Source organism: Bufo bufo, chromosome 4 (genome assembly GCF_905171765.1).
Source record: "Bufo bufo chromosome 4, aBufBuf1.1, whole genome shotgun sequence".
Lineage (NCBI taxonomy): Eukaryota > Metazoa > Chordata > Amphibia > Anura > Bufonidae > Bufo > Bufo bufo.
In genome coordinates this window covers 214,194,846-214,219,722 of record NC_053392.1, presented here as the reverse complement: position 1 = coordinate 214,219,722, position 24,877 = coordinate 214,194,846, and the positions used below count along the sequence as shown (strand labels likewise).

Genomic DNA, 24,877 nt, shown 5'->3' with positions numbered 1-24,877 from the left:
TGGAGAACAAAAAGACTTCCTCATAAGAGGGATTCAATTCATCCTCACCCATAATGTGTTCCAGTTCCAAGATCAGATCTATAAACAAATACGGGGGACCGCTATAAGGGACCATATTTGTAAGGCAATATAGTCTATTACAAACTCTACATCGATGATTTAATCCTAATCTGGAAAGTAGACCAAACAAACATTGAAAGATTCATCTCCTACCTAAACTGAAATGACTGGGGGATATCTTTCACAGGGACATACAATCCCCAAAAAATAGAATTTTTAGACCTTGAGATTTTCTCTACAGGGAAAGAAATACTAACAAAAACATTCTTCAAAAAAGTTGATAGCAACAGCTATCTTAACTACGCCAGTACACACTGTAAGAAATGGAAACAAAACATACCTTTTAGTCAATTCAAAAGAATTAGACGAAACTGTACATTGGAAGATGATTACAAACAGAGTACAATCAACCAGATTCTATGAAAAGGGTTACCCTACAAGTATCGTTTGTGCAACACAGGAGAAGGTGGCTAGTTTAACACAGCTGGAATGCCTCGAGCCTAAACAAAAACAAGCCAGCAAAATTGAGACCTACCGCTGCAACTTCATTACCACCTATAATCAGAGACACAATAAGGTCAGATCTACAGTATTTTAACTAAACACTGGCATATCCTAAAGAAGGATCCCATCCTTGTCAACTTGTAAGCCACTTGGTCCACCGTTCAACGTGGAACCGAAGCATACATACAGTGCTGCCCATAATTATTCATACCCCTGGCAAATTTTTACTTAAAGTTACTTTTATTCAACCAGCAAGTAATTTTTTGACTGGAAATGACATATGTGTCTCCCAAAAGATAATAAGACGATGTACAAGAGGCATTATTGTGGGGGGAAAAAAACATTTCTCAGCTTTTACTTACATTTGAGCAAAAAGTGTCGAGTTGGCGTAAAAAAGGAGAAGCCTTCAACCCAAAGAACACCATCCCCACTGTCAAACATGGTGGTGGGAACCTAATGCTTTGGGTGTGTTTTTCAGCCAATGGACCAGGGAACCTAATCACAGTAAACGGCACCATGAAAAAAGAGCAATACATGAGGATTCTCAACGACAACATCAGGCAGTCTGCAGAGAAACTTGGCCTTGGGCACCAGTGGACATTTCAGCATGAAAATGGTCCAAAACACACAGCAAAAGTGGTGAAGAAATGGTTAGCAGACAACAACATTAACGTTTTGGAGTGGCCCAGCCAGAGTCCAGACTTGAATCCAATTGAGAATCTGTGGAGGGAGCTAAAGATCAGGATGATGGCAAGAAGACCCTCCAACCTGAAAGATTTGGAGCTCATTGCTAAAAATGAATGGGCAAAAATACCTGTGGAGACATGCAAAAAGCTGGTCTGCAATTATAGGAAGCGTTTGATTGCTGTAATAGCCAATAAAGGCTTTTCTATTGATTATTGAGAAGGGTATGAATAGTTTTGGACTGGACACTTTTTGCTCAAATGTAAATAAAAGCTGAGAAATGTTTTTTTTTCACAATAATGCCTCTTGTACATCGTCTTATTATCTTTTGGGAGACACCTATGTCATTTCCCGTCAAAAAATTACTTGCTGGTTAAATAAAAGTAACTTTAAGTCAAAATTTGCCAGGGGTATGAATAATTATGGGCAGCACTGTACATGCCCCCTAACCAAATAACACATAACACACCTGGCTAACAACTAGCATTTGTTAATTTATTTATTTTCATTTTTATAACATAAATATGAAATGAAGAGTTATTCTACGATTACATATTTTGTAACGTGATTAACTTTTATCATTATTTATTTCTTATTCATGTGTATTTCATCTCATTACCATTTTTCATAATGATACATACAGTATATCCTTTTATATATTTGCATCTATACATCAGTCCATTTATAATCATTTAAAGCATGCTTTTGCAATCATGTTTTATGATTATGTTTTTATAATCAGTTTTTTCGTTTTAGTCCTATACTTTAGCTCAGGCCTCATGCACACGACCGTGCCGTTTTTTGCGGAAGCCGCCCATGTTGCCTTCTGCAATTTTCAGAATGGGCGCCGGCAACGTAAATGCCTATTCTTTCTGCAAAGCGCGGACAAGAATAGGACATGTTATATTTTTCTAACGGGGCCGCGGAACGGAGCCACGGATGCGGACAGCACACAGAGTGCTGTCCGCCCCATTGAAGTGAATGGGTCCGCATCCGAGCCGACAAAACGGTGGCTCGGATGCGGACCCAAACAACGGCCGTGTGCATGAGCCCTTATAATCATTTTTACCATGGTTGTACTTCATGTCCCCCAGGATTAATATATTAATTTATTCATTTCCCCTTGGTTTTATCCAGCCCACTATCTGTCCACTATCTCCTTAGTTCAGAAAGCATCTGCGAGGCAGCACGTGACTCGCTATAGTCACGCACCTGCAGTGCGGCTGGCCGTCTCTCCCTGCAGCGTCCTGGATAGCTATGACAACAGTCATGTGATCAGAACTATTGCAATCACGTGACCCAGGCCTATTCTACCTCTATTCATGGCGCTCGGTCATACAAACATCCTGGGTCACCACGGAAATGGCCATGTGATTGGTAATCTAGCGATCAAATGATCCAGGCCCGCCTCCATCACCTCAGCACCTTTACAAGCCACTATAGAAATTGTCACGTGATTGGAATACCGTGATCACGTGACCCAGGCCCGATTTACATTGCCCTACATTATATATTCATAATTATGCATAATGAGTGCATTGAATTATCAGAAATCACTCCAAAAATAACAAAAGATACACACCAGCAATTTTAATAAATGATTTATTGACAATATATGTACAAATGGAAGCACTTTGATGTTTAGGAATACTTATTACAGATGTTTGTGCTAATATGGCAACACTTGAAACCACCCACAGATGCGTTTTTGGCGTTTTTTTTTTTACAGTTTATATGCCTCCACATGCATCACATGTTTGTTTATAAATGCTAACCTGATGAAGGGGATAATAATTCCCCGAAACGCGTTGTTTTTAGCCTGCATACATTTTAAATGAAATAAAGAAGATTTTATAACTCAAGTCTGTCTTGAATGGGTTTTGAAGCGCCGAAGCAGGATTCTGAATTCTCTGTAAAAACATCCTTCTGCAAAGGAACCCGACCTGCGGCAGCACACCCAAAGACTAGTTCTTGTCTAATAAGTCTACAATGGGGTGTGCCTATGCTAGCACAACTGTGCCTATACTTGCACAACCCAAAAAGGTGAGCCTCCACACTGTTCTTATTACATACACTTCTTTGAACGTAGTACCCTATTGTGCGCCTCTCTTATCGAGCTCTAGGCACGTCCACACTTTAAAGAGCTGTCTCACCAGAGACAGCCCTTTTCAATTTGGAGCAACCATAGGCAATCAGCTAATCACCAAATCTTCGACAACCCCAGCAAATAGCTGATTTTGCCAAAGAGATGTGCAGTCAGATAAATAGTACTCAGTGGCTGTCTCTTTGTGGGAATCCACTTTTTAATGTCTATATGTCCTGTTATGCCATATGAGCAGATGTCATCTTCATCTCGAAAATAACAACCAAAGATTTCCAGGTCAGCACATCGTCCCTAAAAAATCCAATCTTTATTTATTCGATTAAAAGGCAATACAGGGTAGTTTAATCAACACGTTTTGGAGACACAACTTCCAAAAAAAATCCCTCTCTCTGCCTAAATTGCTAATCCCCCCGGGTCATCATTAACCCCTCCTGATTCTGAAACCGTATCGCATGTTTTGATATCTGAAAAACATTTAGTAAAAATATGTAATATCTGAGTGTAATTTAAAGCCCTTAGGGGAACGAGCATCTAGCTTGAGAATCTTTTTCGGGGAGAACGAATAGTTGAGCCTGCATATTGTTTGTATACCTACAGTATATGGATTGCGCCCTTTCTGTGTATACTACTTAAACTTTGATTCCACCTGGTCATTGACCATATTCTTGGAGGTTTGTTAACTTATATACGGGTGTCCGACATAGACACAATTATGTCTGGACAAATGGATATACAAAATTCTGAAAGAATAATCCTAAAACATAACATTTATTAGTTAATGCTGATAAAATCCTTATTAGTGTGTGCAAGAAAACGGTATACAGGGATAAGCATGGAGGTGAACCGCTAGATAGAGTGGTCCATAGTCATCCCAGTAACAGAAACAAAATAATTAAAGTGCACGGCGGCACTATGGTGGTAACCAGTGTGTCCTACCGGTACCCAGGGAAAGTCGTCAGGTGCTCCACCACACGATATTGTAGCAGTTGTTCATCCTGTATGGATGGTCGGATGAATAACAGGGTAAGAGAAAATACAGATCAGACAGTGCATGTAGGGTCCCTAGGGTGATCCCTATAGCTGTCTAAACACCAACCCTGATGCTATAGATATGGTAGCAGCCTGACCACAGGGCACTCGTCCTTGAAAGGACGACCCCGTCCGGAACCTGTCCCTGTTCTAGAATACTATATGTCCCTAAATATGCATAGGCAAATCCCTACATGCACATTTCGCTGCCAGGACATGGGGCAGTTCATCAGGGGAGATGATAAGGAGTCAGGCAAGTCAAACCTGGATAAAGTGATCAAGCCTGCAGACCAAAATGACACGATCAGTCATATGGTCCTGAGGTGCACGAAGATGTTCGGCCCCTGCGTGGGCTACCTCATCGGTAGGAGGTTAAGGAAAGATGCAGTATACAGATGTGAGTAACTGCATATGGCGTCCCATATAGTATTCTAGAACAGGGACAGGTTCCGGACGGGGTCGTCCTTTCAAGGACGAGTGCCCTGTGGTCAGGCTGATACCATATCTATAGCATCAGGGTTGATGTTTAGACAGCTATAGGGATCACCCTAGGGACCCTACATGCACTGTCTGATCTGTATTTTCTCTTACCCTGTTATTCATCCGACCATCCATACAGGATGAACAACTGCTACAATATCGTGTGGTGGAGCACCTGACGACTTTCCCTGGGTACCGGTAGGACACACTGGTTACCACCATAGTGCCGCCGTGCACTTTAATTATTTTGTTTCTGTTACTGGGATGACTATGGACCACTCTATCTAGCGGTTCACCTCCATGCTTATCCCTGTATACAGTTTTCTTGCACACACTAATTAGGATTTTATCAGCATTAACTAATAAATGTTATGTTTTAGGATTATTCTTTCAGAATTTTGCATATACCCCAGATGATCCAGAGCGCAGATATATATTGATCTGACCTCTATGCTTTACCTTCTGATTTTTGCGACAAATGGATATACCAGAGAGATTAAATCGAGTAGCGAAAATATTCTCTAACATGAGCAAAAGCAGTTTGGATGAGGCCATAAGTATGCAAATATAAGTAAAAGAATTGGAGAAATTACTAACACAAAGGTTAACCATGTGGTAGGAATGCACAACCTTAAAATCATATGGAGAAAAACTAATGATACCAAGGTGATTATGAATACGCAAATTCCCATCCAATGTTTTTGATGATGATTTTGTCTAAAAATAGAATGATATATTATCAGAATGCTCGGGCAAATTAATGAGCTTAAAGGGGTATTATCATCTTCATAATCATCTTTCACCCCCCCCCCAGCCCCCCCTGAGGCTTTTCCTAAATATACTCCTTTTTCTAAAACATATATTTTTTTAATAAAAATGAAAAATCAGATATGGTTGTTTACACTCGCTGCCCATGGATACGGCCACCTGTCGCCGGCCGCATCCATGGGCCGCGCCTGCGCACCGCTTACCCTGGTGATCTAGTGGCCGGCCTGCATTAGAAGATGTGAACGCGCACGTTGGGGCGGCCACGCATGCGCAGATCAAGTATACTTCGTGCCGCGGCTCCAAACAAAGGAAGACACTTCTGCGCATGTGCAGGTGCCCGAACACTTCGGTGGATGAAGAAAGGAGTCGGACGTCTTTAGAACAGCCAGCGCAGGACATGGGTAAGTATTATTTGTAAATGCCCCACCAATTCCACCAACGATTTAATAATAAGAGCATCATCAATGGGGGGGCATCATTCTAACTGGGTGGGGGTCACTAATGGGGGCATTATTTTACATGGGGGCATAACAGGGCATAACAGGGGGCATTATTTTACATGAGGGCATAACAGGAGGCATCATTCTAACTGGGGGGGCACTAAAGGGGGCATTATTTTACATGGGGGCATAACAGGAGGCATTATTCTAACTGGGGAGGCACTAAAGGGGGCATTATTTTACATGGGGGCATAACAAGAGGCATCATTCTTCCTGGGGGGCACTATTTTACATGGGGGCATAACAGGAGGCATCATTCTAACTGGGGGGGGCACTAAAGGGGGCATTATTTTACATGGGGGCATAGCAGGAGGCATCATTCTTCCTGGGGGGGCACTAATGGGGGCATTATTTTACATGGGGGCATAACAGCAGGCATCATTCTAACTGGGGGGGCACTAAAGGGGGCATTATTTTACATGGGGGCATAACAAGAGGCATTATTCTAACTGGGGGGCCACTAAAGGGGGCATTATTTTTCATGGGGGCATAACAGGAGGCATCATTCTTCCGGGGGGGGCACTAAAGGGGGCATTATTTTACAGGCACAACTGGAGGCATTATTCTAACTGGGGGGGCACTAATGGGGGCATTATTTTTACTGGGGGCACTAATGAGATATTATTATTCTTGTGGGCACTAAAGGGGACATTATTATTCTTGGGGGCAATAATGGCATTATTTTTCCTGGGGGCAATAATGAGACAGTATTATTCTCAGGGGCACTAAAGGGGGCATTATTTTACCTGGCACAACTGGAGGCATTATTCTAACTAGGGAAGCACTAAAGGGGGCATTATTTTACCTGGCACAACTGCAGGCATTATTCTAACAGGGGGGGCACTAATGGGGGCATTATTTTACCTGGCACAACTGGAGGCATTATTCTAACTGGGGGGGCACTAATGGGGGCATTATTTTTACTGGCACAACTGGAGGCATTATTCTAACTGGGGGGGCACTAATGGGGGAATTATTTTTACTGGCACAACTGGAGGCATTATTCTAACAGGGGGGACACTAATGAGGGCATTATTTTTACAGGGGGCACTAATGAGACAGTATTATGCTTATGGGCACTAAAGGGGGCATTATTATAATTGGGGGAAATAATGGCATTATTTTTCCTGGGGGCTCTAATGAGACAGTATTATTCTCAGGGGCACTAAATGGAGCATTATTTTACCTGGCACAACTGGAGGCATTATTCTAACTAGGGGGGCACTAATGGGGGCATTATTTTTACTGGCACAACTGGAGGCATTATTCTAACTGGGGGGGCACTAATGGGGGCATTATTTTTACTGGCACAAATGTAGGCATTATTCTAACAGGGGGGCACTAATGGGGGCATTATTTTTTATTGGGGGCACTAATGAGACAGTATTATTCTTATGGGCACTAAAGGGGGCATTATTATTCTTGGGGGCAATAATGGCATTATTTTTCCTGGGGGCACTAATGAGACAGTATTATTCTCAGGGTTACTAAAGGGGGCATTATTTTACCTGGCACAACTGGAGGCATTATTCTAATTGGGGGGGCACTAAAGGGGGCATTATTTTACCTCGCACAACTGGAGGCATTATTCTAACTGGGGGGGAACTAATGGGGCATTATTTTTACTGGCACAACTGGAAGCATTATTCTAACAGGGGGGGCACTAATTGGGGCATTATTTTTATGGGGGCACTAATGAGACAGTATTATTCTTATGGGCACTAAAGGAGGCATTATTATTCTTGGGGGCAATAATGGCATTATTTTTCCTGGGGGCACTAATGAGACAGTATTATTCTCAGGGGCACTAAAGGGGGCATTATTTTACCTGGCACAACTGGAGGCATTATTCTAACTGGGGGGGCACTAATGGGGGCATTATTTTTACTGGCACAACTAGAGGCATTATTCTAACTGGGGGGGCACTAATGGGGGCATTATTTTTACTGGCACAACTGCAGGCATTATTCTAACAGGGGGGGACTAATGGGGGCATTATTTTTACTGGGGGCACTAATGAGACAGTATTATTATTATGGGCACTAAAGGGGGCATTATTATTCTTGGGGGCAATAATGGCATTATTTTTCCTGGGGGCACTAATGAGACAGTATTATTCTCAGGGGCACTAAAGGGGGCATTATTTTACCTGGCACAACTGGAGGCATTATTCTAACTGGGGGGGGGGGGGGCACTAAAGGGGGCATTATTTTACCTGGCACAACTGGAGGCATTATTCTAACTGGGGGGGGCACTAATGGGGGCATTATTTTTACTGGCACAACTGCAGGCATTATTCTAACAGGGGGGGCACTAATTGGGGCATTATTTTTACTGGGGACACTAGTGAGACAGTATTATTCTTATGGGCACTAAAGGGGGCATTATTATTCTTGGGGGCAATAATGGCATTATTTTTCCTGGGGGCACTAATGAGACAGTATTATTCTCAGGGGCACTAAAGGGGGCATTATTTTACCTGGCACAACTGGAGGCATTATTCTAACTGGGGGGGCACTAATGGGGGCATTATTTTTACTGGCACAACTGCAGGCATTATTCTAACAGGGGGGGGGGCACTAATTGGGGCATTATTTTTACTGGGGGCACTAATGAGACAGTATTATTCTTATGGGCACTAAAGGGGGTATTATTATTCTTGGGGGCAATAATGGCATTATTTTTCCTGGGGGCACTAATGAGACAGTATTATTCTCAGGGGCACTAAAGGCGGCATTATTTTACCTGGCACAACTGGAGGCATTATTCTAACTGGGGGGCACTAATGGGGGCATTATTTTTACTGGCACAACTGGAGGCAGTATTCTAACAGGGGGGGACTAATGGGGGCATTATTTTTACTGGGGGCACTAATGAGACAGTATTATTCTTATGGGCACTAAAGGGGGCATTATTATTTTTGGGGGCAATAATGGCATTATTTTTCCTGGGGGCACTAATGAGACAGTATTATTCTCAGGGGCACTAAAGGGGGCATTATTTTACCTGGCACAACTGGAGGCATTATTCTAACTGGGGGGGCACTAATGGGGGCATTATTTTTACTGGCACAACTAGAGGCATTATTCTAACTGGGGGGGCACTAATGGGGGCATTATTTTTACTGGCACAACTGCAGGCATTATTCTAACAGGGGGGGACTAATGGGGGCATTATTTTTACTGGGGGCACTAATGAGACAGTATTATTCTTATGGGCACTAAAGGGGGCATTATTATTCTTGGGGGTAATAATGGCATCATTTTTCCTGGGGGCACTAATGAGACAGTATTATTCTCAGGGGCACTAAATGGAGCATTATTTTACCTGGCACAACTGGAAGCATTATTCTAACTGGGAAAGGGGGGGGGGGGGGCACTAAAGGGGGCATTATTTTACCTGCCACAACTGGAGGCATTATTCTAACTGGGGGGGCAGTAATGGGGGCATTATTTTTACTGGGGGCACTAATGAGACAGTTTTATTATTATGGGCACTAAAGGGGGCATTATTATTCTTGGGGGCAATAATGGCATTATTTTTCCTGGGGGCACTAATGAGACAGTATTATTCTCAGGGGCACTAAAGGGGGCATTATTTTACCTGGCACAACTGGAGGCATTATTCTAACTGGGGGGGGGGGCACTAAAGGGGGCATTATTTTACCTGGCACAACTGGAGGCATTATTCTAACTGGGGGGGGGGCACTAATGGGGGCATTATTTTTACTGGCACAACTGCAGGCATTATTCTAACAGGGGGGGCACTAATTGGGGCATTATTTTTACTGGGGACACTAGTGAGACAGTATTATTCTTATGGGCACTAAAGGGGGCATTATTATTCTTGGGGGCAATAATGGCATTATTTTTCCTGGGGGCACTAATGAGACAGTATTATTCTCAGGGGCACTAAAGGGGGCATTATTTTACCTGGCACAACTGGAGGCATTATTCTAACTGGGGGGGCACTAATGGGGGCATTATTTTTACTGGCACAACTGCAGGCATTATTCTAACAGGGGGGGCACTAATTGGGGCATTATTTTTACTGGGGGCACTAATGAGACAGTATTATTCTTATGGGCACTAAAGGGGGTATTATTATTCTTGGGGGCAATAATGGCATTATTTTTCCTGGGGGCACTAATGAGACAGTATTATCTTAAGGGGCACTAAAGGCGGCATTATTTTACCTGGCACAACTGGAGGCATTATTCTAACTGGGGGGGCACTAATGGGGGCATTATTTTTACTGGCACAACTGGAGGCAGTATTCTAACAGGGGGGGGACTAATGAGGGCATTATTTTTACTGGGGGCACTAATGAGACAGTATTATTCTTATGGGCACTAAAGGGGGCATTATTATTTTTGGGGGCAATAATGGCATTATTTTTCCTGGGGGCACTAATGAGACAGTATTATTCTCAGGGGCACTAAAGGGGGCATTATTTTACCTGGCACAACTGGAGGCATTATTCTAACTGGGGGGACACTAAAGGGGGCATTATTTTACCTGGCACAACTGCAGGCATTATTCTAACAGGGGGGGGGGGCACTAATGGGGGCATTATTTTACCTGGCACAACTGGAGGCATTATTCTAACTGGGGGGCACTAATGGGGGCATTATTTTTACTGGCACAACTGGAGGCATTATTCTAACTGGGGGGGGGGCACTAATGGGGGCATTACTTTTACTGGCACAACTGGAGGAATTATTCTAACAGGGGGGCACTAATGGGGGCATTATTTTTACTGGGGGCACTAATGAGACAGTATTATTCTTATGGGCACTAAAGGGGGTATTATTATTCTTGGGGGCAATAATGGCATTATTTTTCCTGGGGGCACTAATGAGACAGTATTATTCTCAGGGGCACTAAAGGCGGCATTATTTTACCTGGCACAACTGGAGGCATTATTCTAACTGGGGGGGCACTAATGGGGGCATTATTTTTACTGGCACAACTGGAGGCAGTATTCTAACAGGGGGGGACTAATGGGGGCATTATTTTTACTGGGGGCACTAATGAGACAGTATTATTCTTATGGGCACTAAAGGGGGCATTATTATTACCTGTTTCCACAAAATACTGATTGAGTGGTGCTATTGCTATATTTCTTCTTCCACCAAATACTGATTGAGGGCTGCTATACACCTGCTTCCACAAAATACTGATTGAGGGGTGCCATATACCTGTTTCTGCCAAATACTGATTGAGGGGTGCTATATACCTGTTTCCGCCAAATATTGATTGAGGGGTGCTATATACCTGTTTCAGCCAAATACTGATTGAGGGGTGCTACATACCTTCTTCCACAAAATACTGATTGAGGGGTGCTATTGCTATATACAGTTGCAAGAAAAAGTATGTGAACCCTTTGGAATTATATGGATTTCTGCACAAATTGGTCATAAAATGTGATCTGATCTTCATCTAAGTCACAACAATAGACAATTACAGTCTGCTTAAACTAATAACACACAAAGAGTTAAATGTTACCATGTTTTTATTGAACACACCATGTAAACATTCACAGTGCAGGTGGAAAAAGTATGTGAACCCCTAGACTAACGACATCTCCAAGAGCTAATTGGAGTGAGGTGTCAGCCAACTGGAGTCCAATCAATGAGATGAGATTGGAGGTGTTGGTTACAGCTGCCCTGCCCTATAAAAAACACACACCAGTTCTGGGTTTGCTTTTCACAAGAAGCATTGCCTGATGTGAATGATGCCTCGCACAAAAGAACTCGCAGAAGACCTACAATTAAGAATTGTTGACTTGCATAAAGCTGGAAAGGGTTATAAAAGTATCTCTAATAGCCTTGCTGTTCATCAGTCCACGGTAAGACAAATTGTCTATAAATGGAGAAAGTTCAGCACTGCTGCTACTCTCCCTAGGAGTGGCCGTCCTGTAAAGATGACTGCAAGAGCACAGAGCAGACTGCTCAGTGAGGTGAAGAAGAATCCTAGAGTGTCAGCTAAAGACTTACAAAAGTCTCTGGCATATGCTAACATCCCTGTTAGCGAATCTACGATACGTAAAATACTAAACAAGAATGGATTTCATGGGAGGATACCACAGAGGAAGCCACTGCTGTCCAAATAAAACATTGCTGCACGTTTACAGTTTGCACAAGAGCACCTGGATGTTCCACAGCAGTACTGGCAAAATATTCTGTGGACAGATGAAACCAAAGTTGAGTTGTTTGGAAGAAACACACAACACTATGTGTGGAGAAAAAGAGGCACAGCACACCAACATCAAAACCTCATCCCAACTGTGAAGTATGGTGGTGGGGGCATCATGATTTGGGGCTGCTTTGCTGCGTCAGGGCCTGGACGGATTGCTATCATCGAAGGAAAAATGAATTCCCAAGTTTATCAAGACATTTTGCAGGAGAACTTAAGGCCATCTGTCCACCAGCTGAAGCTCAACAGAAGATGGATGTTGCAACAGGACAACAACCCAAAGCATAGAAGTAAATTAACAACAGAATGGCTTAAACAGAAGAAAATACGCCTTCTGGAGTGGCCCAGTCAAAGTCCTGACCTCAACCCGATTGAGCTGCTGTGGCATGACCTCAAGAAAGCGATTCACACCAGACATCCCAAGAATATTGCTGAACTGAAACAGTTCTGTAAAGAGGAATGGTCAAGAATTACTCCTGACCGTTGTGCACGTCTGATCTGCAACTACAGGAAACGTTTGGTTGAAGTTATTGCTGCCAAAGGAGGTTCAACCAGTTATTAAATACAAGGGTTCACATACTTTTTCCACCTGCACTGTGAATGTTTACATGGTGTGTTCAATAAAAACATGGTAACATTTATTTCTAGCTACTGAGGAAGGGGTAATGTGATACCCCGAAATGCGTCTAGCCTAGACAGGACCCCAGAAACTTGGACCACTTGGGAATCTGGAGAACCTACTGGATATCTGTTAGAAAGGAATCGTCTGTCACACGAATGGCTCATTTGGAATACAACCTGTAAGGCCTGAGTCCATGTGGAAGGCCTGAACACATGTGCCAAACAATTGCCAGTGTGCAAATCTATTGACGAACTATCAGTCTACAGACTCAGAGGACCACACTATTACCTTTGTTGAACTATCAAGGGAGATGGTAAGACCGTTTGATTTTATCCAGCGATTTTATCCAGCACTTTTTCATATGACTCTTAGTCCAGTGAGACGCTGCTGGTGGATGTGATAAGCGGGACGCCGCTTAAAGCTGGTTCAGTGGACCACGTATTGGGACTGTAGTTTTGGATACCCCTGTTATTCAATCGAATAGGACAATATTAGAGGACACCGTTTATTGCGACCAGTATCCGAGGTGACTTTTCCATATAAATATTCGGCTGAGTATTTATACGATCATTTTACTATTGAGAATTCCAATTTTATTCCTCGATTTTATCACATTTTAGATCTCTATTTTCCAGTTGTTTTACATATTACTGCATGTTTTGTGTTTATTTGTATATTGTTATATAGTGTTGATTATTACCGCCAATACATACTGTTGTTCAGTGCTATTGTTATATATGCTAATAAATTTCAATTGGTGCAGATATCCTGAGAGTGCCCAGTTAATTTTATTCTGTAATTGTCTATTGTTGTGACTTAGATGAAGATCAGATCACAGTTTATGACCAATTTGTGCAGAAATCCATATCATTCCAAAGGGTTCACATACTTTTTCTTGCAACTGTACCTTTTTCCACCAAATACTCATTGAGGGCTGCGATATACCTTCTTCCACAAATATTGCTCTTCTCTAGAAGAGGAAGAGGAGGGGAATTCAAAGGGAGAGACGGAGCGGCAGATAGGGAGGAGAAGGAGGAGAAGCAGGCAGAACTCGCAGTGCACAGGAAGCAGTGTTGGCTTTTTTTAACGTGTCAGCTGCCGATAATAGTGTTGCCATCTGCAGCCTGTGCTGTCAACGCATAAGTCGCAGCAAGCCCAACACTCACCTAGGGACGACCTCATTAAGAAGGCACCTGGCCTCCCATCACCAAGCCCAGTGGGAGCAACACCCTCAGAACCCACAAAGCCATACTCCTGGCTCTCCACGTCCTGCCTCTTCTCCTTCTCCTCTCTCCTCCCATTTGTCCTCCACTCCACCATGCCGTTGTCGCGTTCATCTAGCACATTGCAGGTTCCGTGGCCCAAATGTTGGAGTGTAAAAAAATGATGACGCCGGATAATCCTCTTGTCCAACTGCTGACCGCTGGCTTGTCGGAACTGCTAGCCCGCCAACTACTGCCATATAAATTGGCCTTTAGAAAATTTGTGGCCATTGGCACACCGCAATGGAAGGTCCCCGGAAGGAAATATTTCTCCCAGAAGGGCATCCCTGAACTATATGGCCACGTTCAGCGGCAAGTTAATATATCTCTGGCACACAGTGTTGGTGCCAAGATACATCTGACCACAGACACGTGGTCTAGCAAACACGGGCAGAGAAGGTACATAACTTTTACTGCCCACTGGGTGAACCTTCTGACGGCTGTCAAGCATGTAACCCGTGGCACCCGTGTGGATTTGGTGTTACCGCCGTGATTGCATGAAGGCCTGCCTCTTCTTCTCCTCCTCCATTCTTTTCCACTGCTACCGCCTCTTCCGCTTCACCCCCAAGCTCCCCAGAACCTATTCGACGTGCCAGGTCAGACGTTGCCATGCTGTGCTGCGGCTGTTGTGCCTAAAAGCCAAGAGCCACACCGGTCCTGCACTCCTTTCAGCTCTGCGGTCACAGGCCGATCAGTGGCTAACCCCTCTCAATTTGACAGTTGGTAAAGTGGTGTGCGACAACGGTGCCAATCTGCTGAGCGAGCACTGAAACAAGGCAATATGACACATGTGCAGTGCATGGCACACGTCATGAACTTAGTCGTGCAGCGATTCGTTGGAAAATACCCCGGGGTCCAGGACGTCTTGCGGCAGGCCTTACACAGCCATGGTTCGCCTTGCTGACGTTCAGCAGTGACACCACTTGCCCATCAGACATCTGATTTGTGACTGCCCGACGTGCTGGAACTCCACCTTGTATATGCTTGATAGGCTGCTCCAGCAGAAACGTGCCATTAACGACTACCTGTACGAACTCTGCGGCAGGACAGGTTCTGGGAGCTTGTTTTTTTTCACTGCGCCAGTGGCTGCTCATGCGCGACGCATGCAGACTTCTGCGGCAAATTGATGAGATCACTAAACTGGTCATACGCAGCCAGGGCGCCATCAGTGACATTGTTCCTTACGCCTTCTTTCTGGAGCGTGCATTGCGTCATGGTATTGATCAAGCCTTCGAGGAGCAGGAGCTGGAAGATGAGGAAGTCGCAATGCTGAATGAATTCCCAGGGGGGCTACTCCATTTGAGACAAGTCAGCAGGAGTCTGAAGAGGAGTCAGAGGAGGATAGTGGCTGGGGGGAGCAAGAAGGGCAGGATTTAAACTTTTCGGGGATCCCTGGGGTTGTCTGTGGCTGGGGGAGGAGACCGAGGACGACATTCTCCTGGGCAATCAGCAGGAGCCAGGGTGCTCCATCGCTTCCAATTTAGTGCAAATAGGGGTCTTCATGCTCCAGTGTTTGAAGAGGGACCCCCATATAAAAAGCATTAAGGTCAAGGACCTGTACGGGTGGCAACGTACTTATACCCCCGGTACAAACACAAAATGGCGGACATGTTACCAGCATCACAGAGGGCTGTCAGAATGCAGCATTTCCAGGCCTTGCTCCAAGAAATGCTGCATTCTACTGTTGCGGGCACTGGCAGAGGAACTTCCACCCACAGCGAAACAGGTGCGGGTACTAATCCTACCGCGCCTGCATAAAGAGGGCGGTTTGAAGATGTGTTGGTCACTTCGGATATGAGATCATTCTTGCAGCCAACCCATCAACAGCTGCCCTCCGGATCCAGCCTCAGGGAACACCTAGACCGACAGGTGTCCGACTACATCGGGTTAACAGCCAATGTGGACGCTCTGAGAAGCGAGGAACACCTTGACTACTGGGTGTGCAGGCTTGACCTGTGGCCAGAGCTGGCACAATTTGCCATGGAACTCTTGACTTGCCCCTCGTCGAGTGTCCTGTCCGAAAGGACATTCAGCGCGGCAGGGGGGATCGTGACCGATAAGTGCACTCGCCTAGCTCACGACAGTGTGGACTACCTCACATTTTTTTAAATGAATGAGGCATGGATCTCAGGGGAATTTAACACCTGTGATGACCACGTGTAATTGAATTTCCTCATGCCAGCCCACACATATCCGCCACGACCCAGAACAAAGAATGGTCCTTGCCTTATGTATATGCAGCGGCATAAAAGACCTTTTATGTCAGGTGAATGCCAAATTTTTGGGGCCTGTACTGGCCGATAGTTACATATTTATCCTGTGACTGCCTAATGTCCCTCCAGCCACAGAATCCAAAGTTCTTTGCTGTCAGGTGAATGCCTATTGCCTAATTTTTGGGGCCTGCACTGGCCGACAGTTATATATTTATCCTGTGACCGCCTAATGTACCTCCAGCCACAGAATCCAAAGTTCTTTGCTGTCAGGTGAATGCCTATTAAAATCCATGTATGAGGTATTAAAAGTCATTGCCAGGATTCAAACTCATGACCTTCTGTATTAGAAGCAAGACACTTAACCACTCAGCTATAATAGCTGCATAAATGAAGGTGAATGACTATTGCCTAAATTTTGGGGCCTGTACTTTGGGGCCGAAAGTTATATTTTTTATCTCTAGCCACATAATCACACCCCTGTCTCACTCCTCTGCCTCTCATTATGGTGGCATATGAACCGCATTCACCATAAGGACCTTTTAATGTCACAGGGTCATGTGACTGTGCCCCCCACCCCGTACTGTGCCCCTTTATACCCTGCATTGTGCCCTCCTACCACACCCTGTGCAGTGCCACTAGTCATTCCCTCCACTGTGCCCTCTTATACCCTTTTATCCGGTCACGGTATGGCAGTGTTATCCAGTTAATGTATGGCGGTGGAATCCAATAACTGGATGGCCATAACTGTATCCTCTTCCCTGCCAACGCTACCTTTTTTAGACCTGGCATGAGCGGGAAAAAGATGCAGATTGCAGTGCTAAGGACCTTTGCGCCACAATCTCTCTTAGAAATACGCCTAATATAGACGTATTTCTATATAATAAATGACCCCCTAATTGTATTATCATTCGGGTGTAGGGCTAATATCTTTATAGTATATAGATTCTAGTGTATTATACTGTGCCCTGTATTTCCCAGTAGATAAATGATCATTGGGAAACACAGTCCTCATCCCTGACCACCAGGACCAGGTAGCGCTCTATCAGTACATAGCAGCCTCCCCTCTCCTCCACGCTGCTCCGATGTGTACTGGTGCTTATTCTGACACTAGGGCTGGGTTCACATCCTATTTTTGCCATCCATTTAATGCATACCAAAAATGTATGCTTTAACATATGCCTCAGACTGATGCCGTACAGTGGCTTCCGTTCACCATACAGTTCCATGGTAGAAAAAAAAAAAATTACGTTAACGTGTGCATTTTTTTAATGGACTCTTCAGGATACAAAAACGTGGAGTGCTGCACATTTGTATACATCAAACCGATAGGAAATAACATTTTCTAGGCTCCAGCAGGGCACATTTTTGAGAGTTTCCCTTTAAGACACATAAAAATGGCCCCTGATTAAAATACATATTTTTTGTGGGAATTTTTGCCAATGATCCCCCTCTGGTATGTCACTGTCCATGTTGTGGGACTATTTGTGCACTCATAGTTTGTATTTGGTGGCTGCAAATATGACCTGAAGGTTTTTCAGGTTCGCCGGCTATTAAAGTCAATGGGCGCGATGCGAACGCGCGATTCACGAACATTTGAACGCGAACGCGCGTTCGCGAATCGTCTCGGCCGATGTTCGTCCATCACTATCCTTAATCTGCAGAATATATCAATGTACATTTTCAGCTAAATTCTATGTCCTGCAGATCTCCAAACTAGTCAACACTATAAAATTTGGCAGAATTTACTCTCATATCCGTTCAAAGTCAGCAGAATATAGATTGTAAAAACGATTCACTGGTTGGATAATTATATCATCATATGTAGTGTTTCAGCCTTCAAAAAGTGCTTAGCACCTCTGTGCACTCCTTCTAGACCGCAGGAACACTATTCCAGATGACAACCTCCTGAAGCTGATTGAGAGAATGCCAAAGTGTGCAAAACTGTCATCAAAGCAAAAAGGAACTATGATGAATTTAACCCCTTCCCGACACGTGCTGTATGTGAGTTCCCGACATGTGCCGTAATAGTATTGCGTGAAGATCGAGCAGGCATAGAATCTGCGTTTGCTCGATTAGTGGCAGGGGCCCGGCTGTTATTAACTGTATGTATCATTGATGAAAGTGCAGATGGCGGTGGATTAACCTCTTAGATGCTGACTGCCTATGGGGTTTACAGAGGGAGGGAGAGCGCTCTCTTTACCCATCTTAGTGAACTAACTGGTGGTCCAACCGGACCCATGGACGTCTTTTGTCATGTGCTGTTACTTTAAAACATTGCCTTTATTTATTCTTTTTAGGAACACTTATATGTCAGTGCTACACAACAAGACAAATTCAAACTCTGTGGCATAGGTCGCTACCTCTTTTTTCTATGTCTCAGTATTAGGCCTCATGCACACGACCGTTGTTTTGTGTTCTGTTCCGCAAAATGGGGTTCCGTTGTTCCGTGATCCGTGTGTCTTCCTTTATTTTTGGAGGATCACCAGACATGAAGGAAAGTAAAAAAAAGTCTGTCAAGTTTGCCATGCAAATGATAGGAAAAAAAACGGACGCGGACGACAATCTTGTGTGCCTCCGCGTTTTTTCACGGTCCCATTGACTTGAATGGGTCCGCGAACCGTTTTTCGTGAAAAAAATAGGACAGGTTATATTTTTTTGACGGACTGGAACCACGGATCACGGATGCGGATGACAAACGTTGCATTAGCCGAGTTTTCAACGGACCCATTGAAAGTCAATGGGTCCGCATAATATCACAAAAAAACGAAACAACGGACACGGAATAAAACAACGGTCGTGTGCATGAGGCCTTATTGCTGTTGCCTAACAGCATTTATATAGTGTCGATACCAACTGCAGCCTGTCTTGCGGCTAGCTGCTGTTTAGTCTTTGTACCTCAAATAACTATAATTGACTCCTGTTGTGGAGCTCCCGCTCTGCCACTGAACCGAAAAACACACACACTCATACACCTTGCATCCCAACATGTTTCACTGGTCACCCAGCGTCTTCAGGGGATCGTGCAGGGGGGGCAGAGACTCGTACTCCAGTGACGCGATCATCACTGCCAATGGGATGGTGTTCCGTCTTACATCCCTCCCTTCTTGCTATACCTCTATCGCTCCAATAGGCTATCCTGCGCTGGGGGGGTGTTCTACCGATGACCTCTATGTCTCGCGATATCCTGTGTATGTTCGCGCATGGGCGTCAACTTCAAAGTTGTTCTTCTCCATCGGTACGCACTGGGATGGAACTGCGCATGCGCGTGGACTTTGGCATTTATCAGGTCGGTGAGTATACAGATGGAACTGCGCAAGCGTCTGGACTTAGAGATTTCTCTTGCCATACACTACCAAGGCGCATGTATTTTTACTCAGATGTTCTCTCATCTCACTTCACCAAAACGCTGGTGCAACTACCTCAATGAATGCCCCTCATTTTTCCCCTTCTTGATATGTTGTAATACTTATGTAATGAATCAAAATGTGCATTTTCTCCTTTTTTTCCCCTTCATCCTACCAGGGCTTAACTACATGTGGGTGATTACATAAATATTTTTAGAGTACAATCACCCGTCTATATATATGTCGTCAAAGGCAATTATGCCTAATCAGAACAAATACTTGGGATTCTTTTAGAATATCCCATAGGATGTATCTTTTTTTTTAATGATTTATCACCCTCCATAATAAAATACGCATGAGCACTATCGCTTATTAACATTACTTAAATGGCCCTAGAGCTATATAATATAGGGGGCGATTGTGCATTATTTGGGGGATTATTGGGGGTATTCTAGTTTGGTTACAATAGTATATAAATATATATATATATAGGGGTGATTTCCACCCCAATGCATTATTCACTTGCTCAGGTACCCTCTTCTCCCCCTCCAAGACAGTGGGGGTCCAGGAGTCCCACCTAACTAACAGACAGATAAAAGTTCTTTTTCTCTGTCACTGGGCTCAGGGCAGGGTAAAAAGATTGTGCACTGCACCCCCACAACTAAATCTATGTAGAGTTCAATTGGAGTTCTGATCACAGATTCTGTCCTATCCTCTCCCTACACTAGTAAGAGCAGAGTGACGTGCAGCGCTACGTGACTCCAGCTTATATAGAGGCTGGGTCACATGCTGCACTGGCCAATCACAGCCATGCCATTAGTAGGAATGGCTGTGATGGCTTCTAAGGTCAGACAGGTAAACGCTTGTTGATTGGCTGCTATGCAGCCTTTCAAAAAGCGCCAAGAAAGCGCCGAACACCGAACCCGAACCCAAACTTTTACTGAAATGTTCGAGTTCGGGTCCGGGGTCCAAAAATCCGAAAGTTCGGTACGAACACTAGTAAGAGCAGAGTGACGTGCAGCGCTACGTGACTCCAGCTTATATAGAGGCTGGGTCACATGCTGCACTGGCCAATCACAGCCATGCCATTAGTAGGAATGGCTGTGATGGCTTCTAAGGTCAGACGGTAAACGCTTGTTGATTGGCTGCTCTGCAGACTTTCAAAAAGCGCCATAAAATAGCTGAACACCGAACCCGAACTTTTACTGAAATGTTTGGGTTTGGGTCCAGGGTCCAAAAATCCTAAAGTTCGGTACGAACACGAACTTTACAGTTCGTGTTCGCTCAACCCTAGTCATAGGGTCTCAATACCGGAAAAAACGATTCCGTTATGTCTCCATTCATTGTCAATGGGGACAAAACGTAACTGAACAGAATGGAATGCTCCAAAATGCATTACGTTCTCATACCGGAGAACAAACCATAGCATGCTGCGGTTTGCTTTCTGTCCTGGGATGCGGAGGAAGACGCAATAGAAAACAGATCCGTCCCCCATTAACTTTCAATGGAGTTCATGACGGATCCGTCTTGTCATAACGGATGCAGAAGGTTGTAATATCAGTAACGGAAGCGTTTTTTCGGAAACCTGCCGGATCCAGCAAAAAACGCTAGTGTGAAAGAAGGCAAAAATGCACATAAATCTACACGGAAATTTGTGCGGATCTTATGAGTGATCAGCTGTATGGTGTGCAGGTGGCCTTATAGGGCTTCTGTGATGGCAGAGCGCACTCACTCCGCTATTTCAGTAAGTCCCATAGCGTATATGGAGAGGACGCCGGATACACGGTATACTCTCCGTTTACTTCAGAGGCCCTGTTTTGGAGACAGGAATGGGTCCCAGGAATGTACCTATCTGACATTCAAGGCATATCCTAACTATATGCCATAAATGTCCAATATGGGACAATCCTTTAAAGATAATAGGGGAGGTTTATCAAAGCTGGTGTAAGGGAAAACTGGCTTAGCTGTCCACACCAACCAATCAGATTCCACCTTTCTTTTTTCAGCGTTATGTTGGGAAATGAAAGGAGGAATCTGATTGGTTGCTATGGGCAACTAAACCAGTTTTAATAAATCTCCCCCTTATTTTTATACTAACAGAAGGAAGAGTAATATTATTGCTACTGAGCGGCCTCTCCCTCTGTCCACCTACTGCCTGCCGGCGGCCAGTGACGACCTCCCGCTTCCTGGAGACCGGTTGCTAGGGCCGCCGAGCACAACACACTGAGCCCGGAGGAGAGGCCTGCGCCGCACTGTAGTGTCTGCTGCTCGGGAACATGAGCCGGGAAGTGCTGGCCGAGCTGCGCTGGGCCGAGGGCTTCGCTATCCCTGTGGTCAACGCCGAGAATAAAGCCCTGGAGGATGAGGTGAGGACGGCCAGTCTGCCATTGTGCGCTGCCTGCTGCACTACATAGGCGAGAGCCTCCTCCGCAGCTCCCAGCGTGAGCTAGAGGTATCATTCACCGGCAGACCATGCTGGGAGTTGTAGTCTGGAGGTATCATTCACCTGCAGACCATGCTGGGAGTTGTAGTCTGGAGGTATCGTTCACCTGCAGACCATGCTGGGAGTTGTAGTCTGGAGGTATCATTCACCGGCAGACCATGCTGGGAGTTGTAGTCTGGAGGTATCGTTCACCTGCAGACCATGCTGGGAGTTGTAGTCTAGATGTATTCACCTGCAGACCATGCTGGGAGTTGTAGTCTGGAGGTATCATTCACCTGCAGACCATGCTGGGAGTTGTAGTCTGGAGGTATCGTTCACCTGCAGACCATGCTGGGAGTTGTAGTCTGGAGGTATCATTCACCTGCAGACCATGCTGGGAGTTGTAGTCTAGATGTATTCACCTGCAGACCATGCTGGGAGTTGTAGTCTAGATGTATTCACCTGCAGACCATGCTGGGAGTTGTAGTCTGGAGGTATCATTCACCTGCAGACCATGCTGGGAGTTGTAGTCTGGAGGTATCGTTCACCGGCAGACCATGCTGGGAGATGTAGTCTGGAGGTATCGTTCACCTGCGGACCATGCTGGGAGTTGTAGTCTGGAGGTATCATTTACCTGCAGACCATGCTGGGAGTTGTAGTCTGGAGGTATCATTTACCTGCAGACCATGCTGGGAGTTGTAGTCTGGAGGTATCATTTACCTGCAGACCATGCTGGGAGTTGTAGTCTGGAGGTATTATTTACCTGCAGACCATGCTGGGAGTTGTAGTCTGGAGGTATCATTTACCTGCAGACCATGCTGGGAGTTGTAGTCTGGAGGTATCATTTACCTGCAGACCATGCTGGGAGTTGTAGTCTGGAGGTATTATTTACCTGCAGACCATGCTGGGAGTTGTAGTCTAGATGTATTCACCTGCAGACCATGCTGGGAGTTCTAGTTCACTAGAGCAGAAGATGCATTTGTCACTGGATTGCAGGGGTATTCTGGCAACCTTGTCATTGACACATTAGTGTAGAGGGTACCCTATGTGCCAAAAACAAGCTACCATCTATTGGCATAGGTGCCCACCAATTTAAATGGGCGCCTGATGATGATTCTCTGCCGAGGAGGCTATAATCACAAAGCAGACCCCCACTCCCTTGTAACTGACCAGGGGCCACATTCTGGCCCCAGTGATCATGACCCAGTGGTCCACAGTGTTTCTTATCAGAAGAGTTGTCCATTAATCACTATGGTACTGAGCAGTGACCATATTGGTTCTTAGATCCATAACCTGCATTATCTGGCTGGAGATCTGGAGCGAATGACCTAGGAACATGAGGGGGAAAGTGGGGGTCGCCCAATTATTGTGGAAAGTTCTCCTTTGCCGACGTTTCTTGCTCCCAATGCACCACGTCTACGGTATCACTTGATTCCACCGTAAAATCTGTTGTGTAAGTGGCAAAAAGAAGGGCCCATTCACATGACCGTATGGCCGTTGTGCCCGTGTTACGGACCTCAAACAGCGGGACAAGTCCTATGTTTTGCAGAGGCACAGTTCGGAATCCCCCTGAAACACTTGGAAGCTCTTCCGTAAGCATTCGGGTCAGTGCGGATCGCGGACCCATTCAAGTCAATAGGTCCGCACCTCAGCACTGAGTTCACACGGCTGGTGCCCATGCATTGCGGATCGCTATTTGCGGTTCACGGCTACGGTGACCATGCGGTCTGGTGAATGAGCCTTAGGGTTCATGCACTCAGCTGTTGCCATTTTGCGGTTCGCAAATTGCGAATCCGCAAGACACGGATACCGGCCGTGTGTGTTTTGCGGAACGGAACGTCCTGCTCTCTATAGAACTGTCCTATCCTTGTCCTTGTAAAACGGACAAGAATAGGACATGTTCTATTTTTTTGCGGGGCCGCGGATTGGACATACGGATGTGGACATTGAAGTAAATGGGTCCGCATCCAACCTGCAAAAAATGCGGATCGTATGAGGACAAAAAATACATTAGTGTGCATGAGCCCTAAATCTCACTCCATGAAGTCTCTTGATTATAATCCACAGGACTCTAACCCCCATCAGACAGGCTGCATAGCAGATTTTGGTGGAGACCGTACCATTGATTTCTATGGTATATGCAAACAAATTATTAAAGGGGTTTTCCGTGAATTTTACACTGATGACATGTTTTCTGGATAGGTCATCTGTATCTGATCAGTGGGGTCCGACACCCGGGCCCCCCGCCGATCAGCTGTTTGAGAAGGCAGCAGCGCTCTCTGTATCACTGCGGCCATCTCCAGATTTCCCTAGGCCATGTGACTTCACGTTTATCGGTCACGTGGCCTAAGCGCAGCTCAGCTCCATAGAAGTAAATGGGGCTGAGCTGCAATACCAAGTACAGCCACTATACAATGTATGGCGCTGTGCTTTGTTTGCTGGGAGAAGGCAGTGGCACTGCTGTAAGCGCAGCCGCCTTCTCAAACAGCTGATCGGCGGGGTCCCAGTTGTTGGACCCCCGCTGATCAGATACTGATGACCCATCCTGAGGATAGGAAATTGAATGATAAGCAGCACTACACATCCCCGCATGGGAATAAAAAATACCATTAAGAAGGGAGATGGTGCTTGCAGATAGGGATCCTGGCCATGGGTCCCAGCGTGTATTATGCTGCTGGTTTAAATTAA

General features: G+C 45.1%; 1 protein-coding gene across 1 annotated transcript in view; it reads left to right on the top strand.

Moving 5' to 3' along the window:
- Window positions 1–21,990: 21,990 nt before the first annotated feature.
- CCDC39 (coiled-coil domain containing 39) overlaps window positions 21,991–24,877 on the top strand; it is a 63,207-nt gene continuing 60,320 nt past the window's right edge. Inside the window, exon 1 of the mRNA XM_040428274.1 lies at window positions 21,991–22,133. Coding sequence (XP_040284208.1) covers window positions 22,044–22,133 — 90 coding nt within the window. The 5' untranslated portion in view covers window positions 21,991–22,043. The remainder of the gene's footprint in view (window positions 22,134–24,877) is intronic.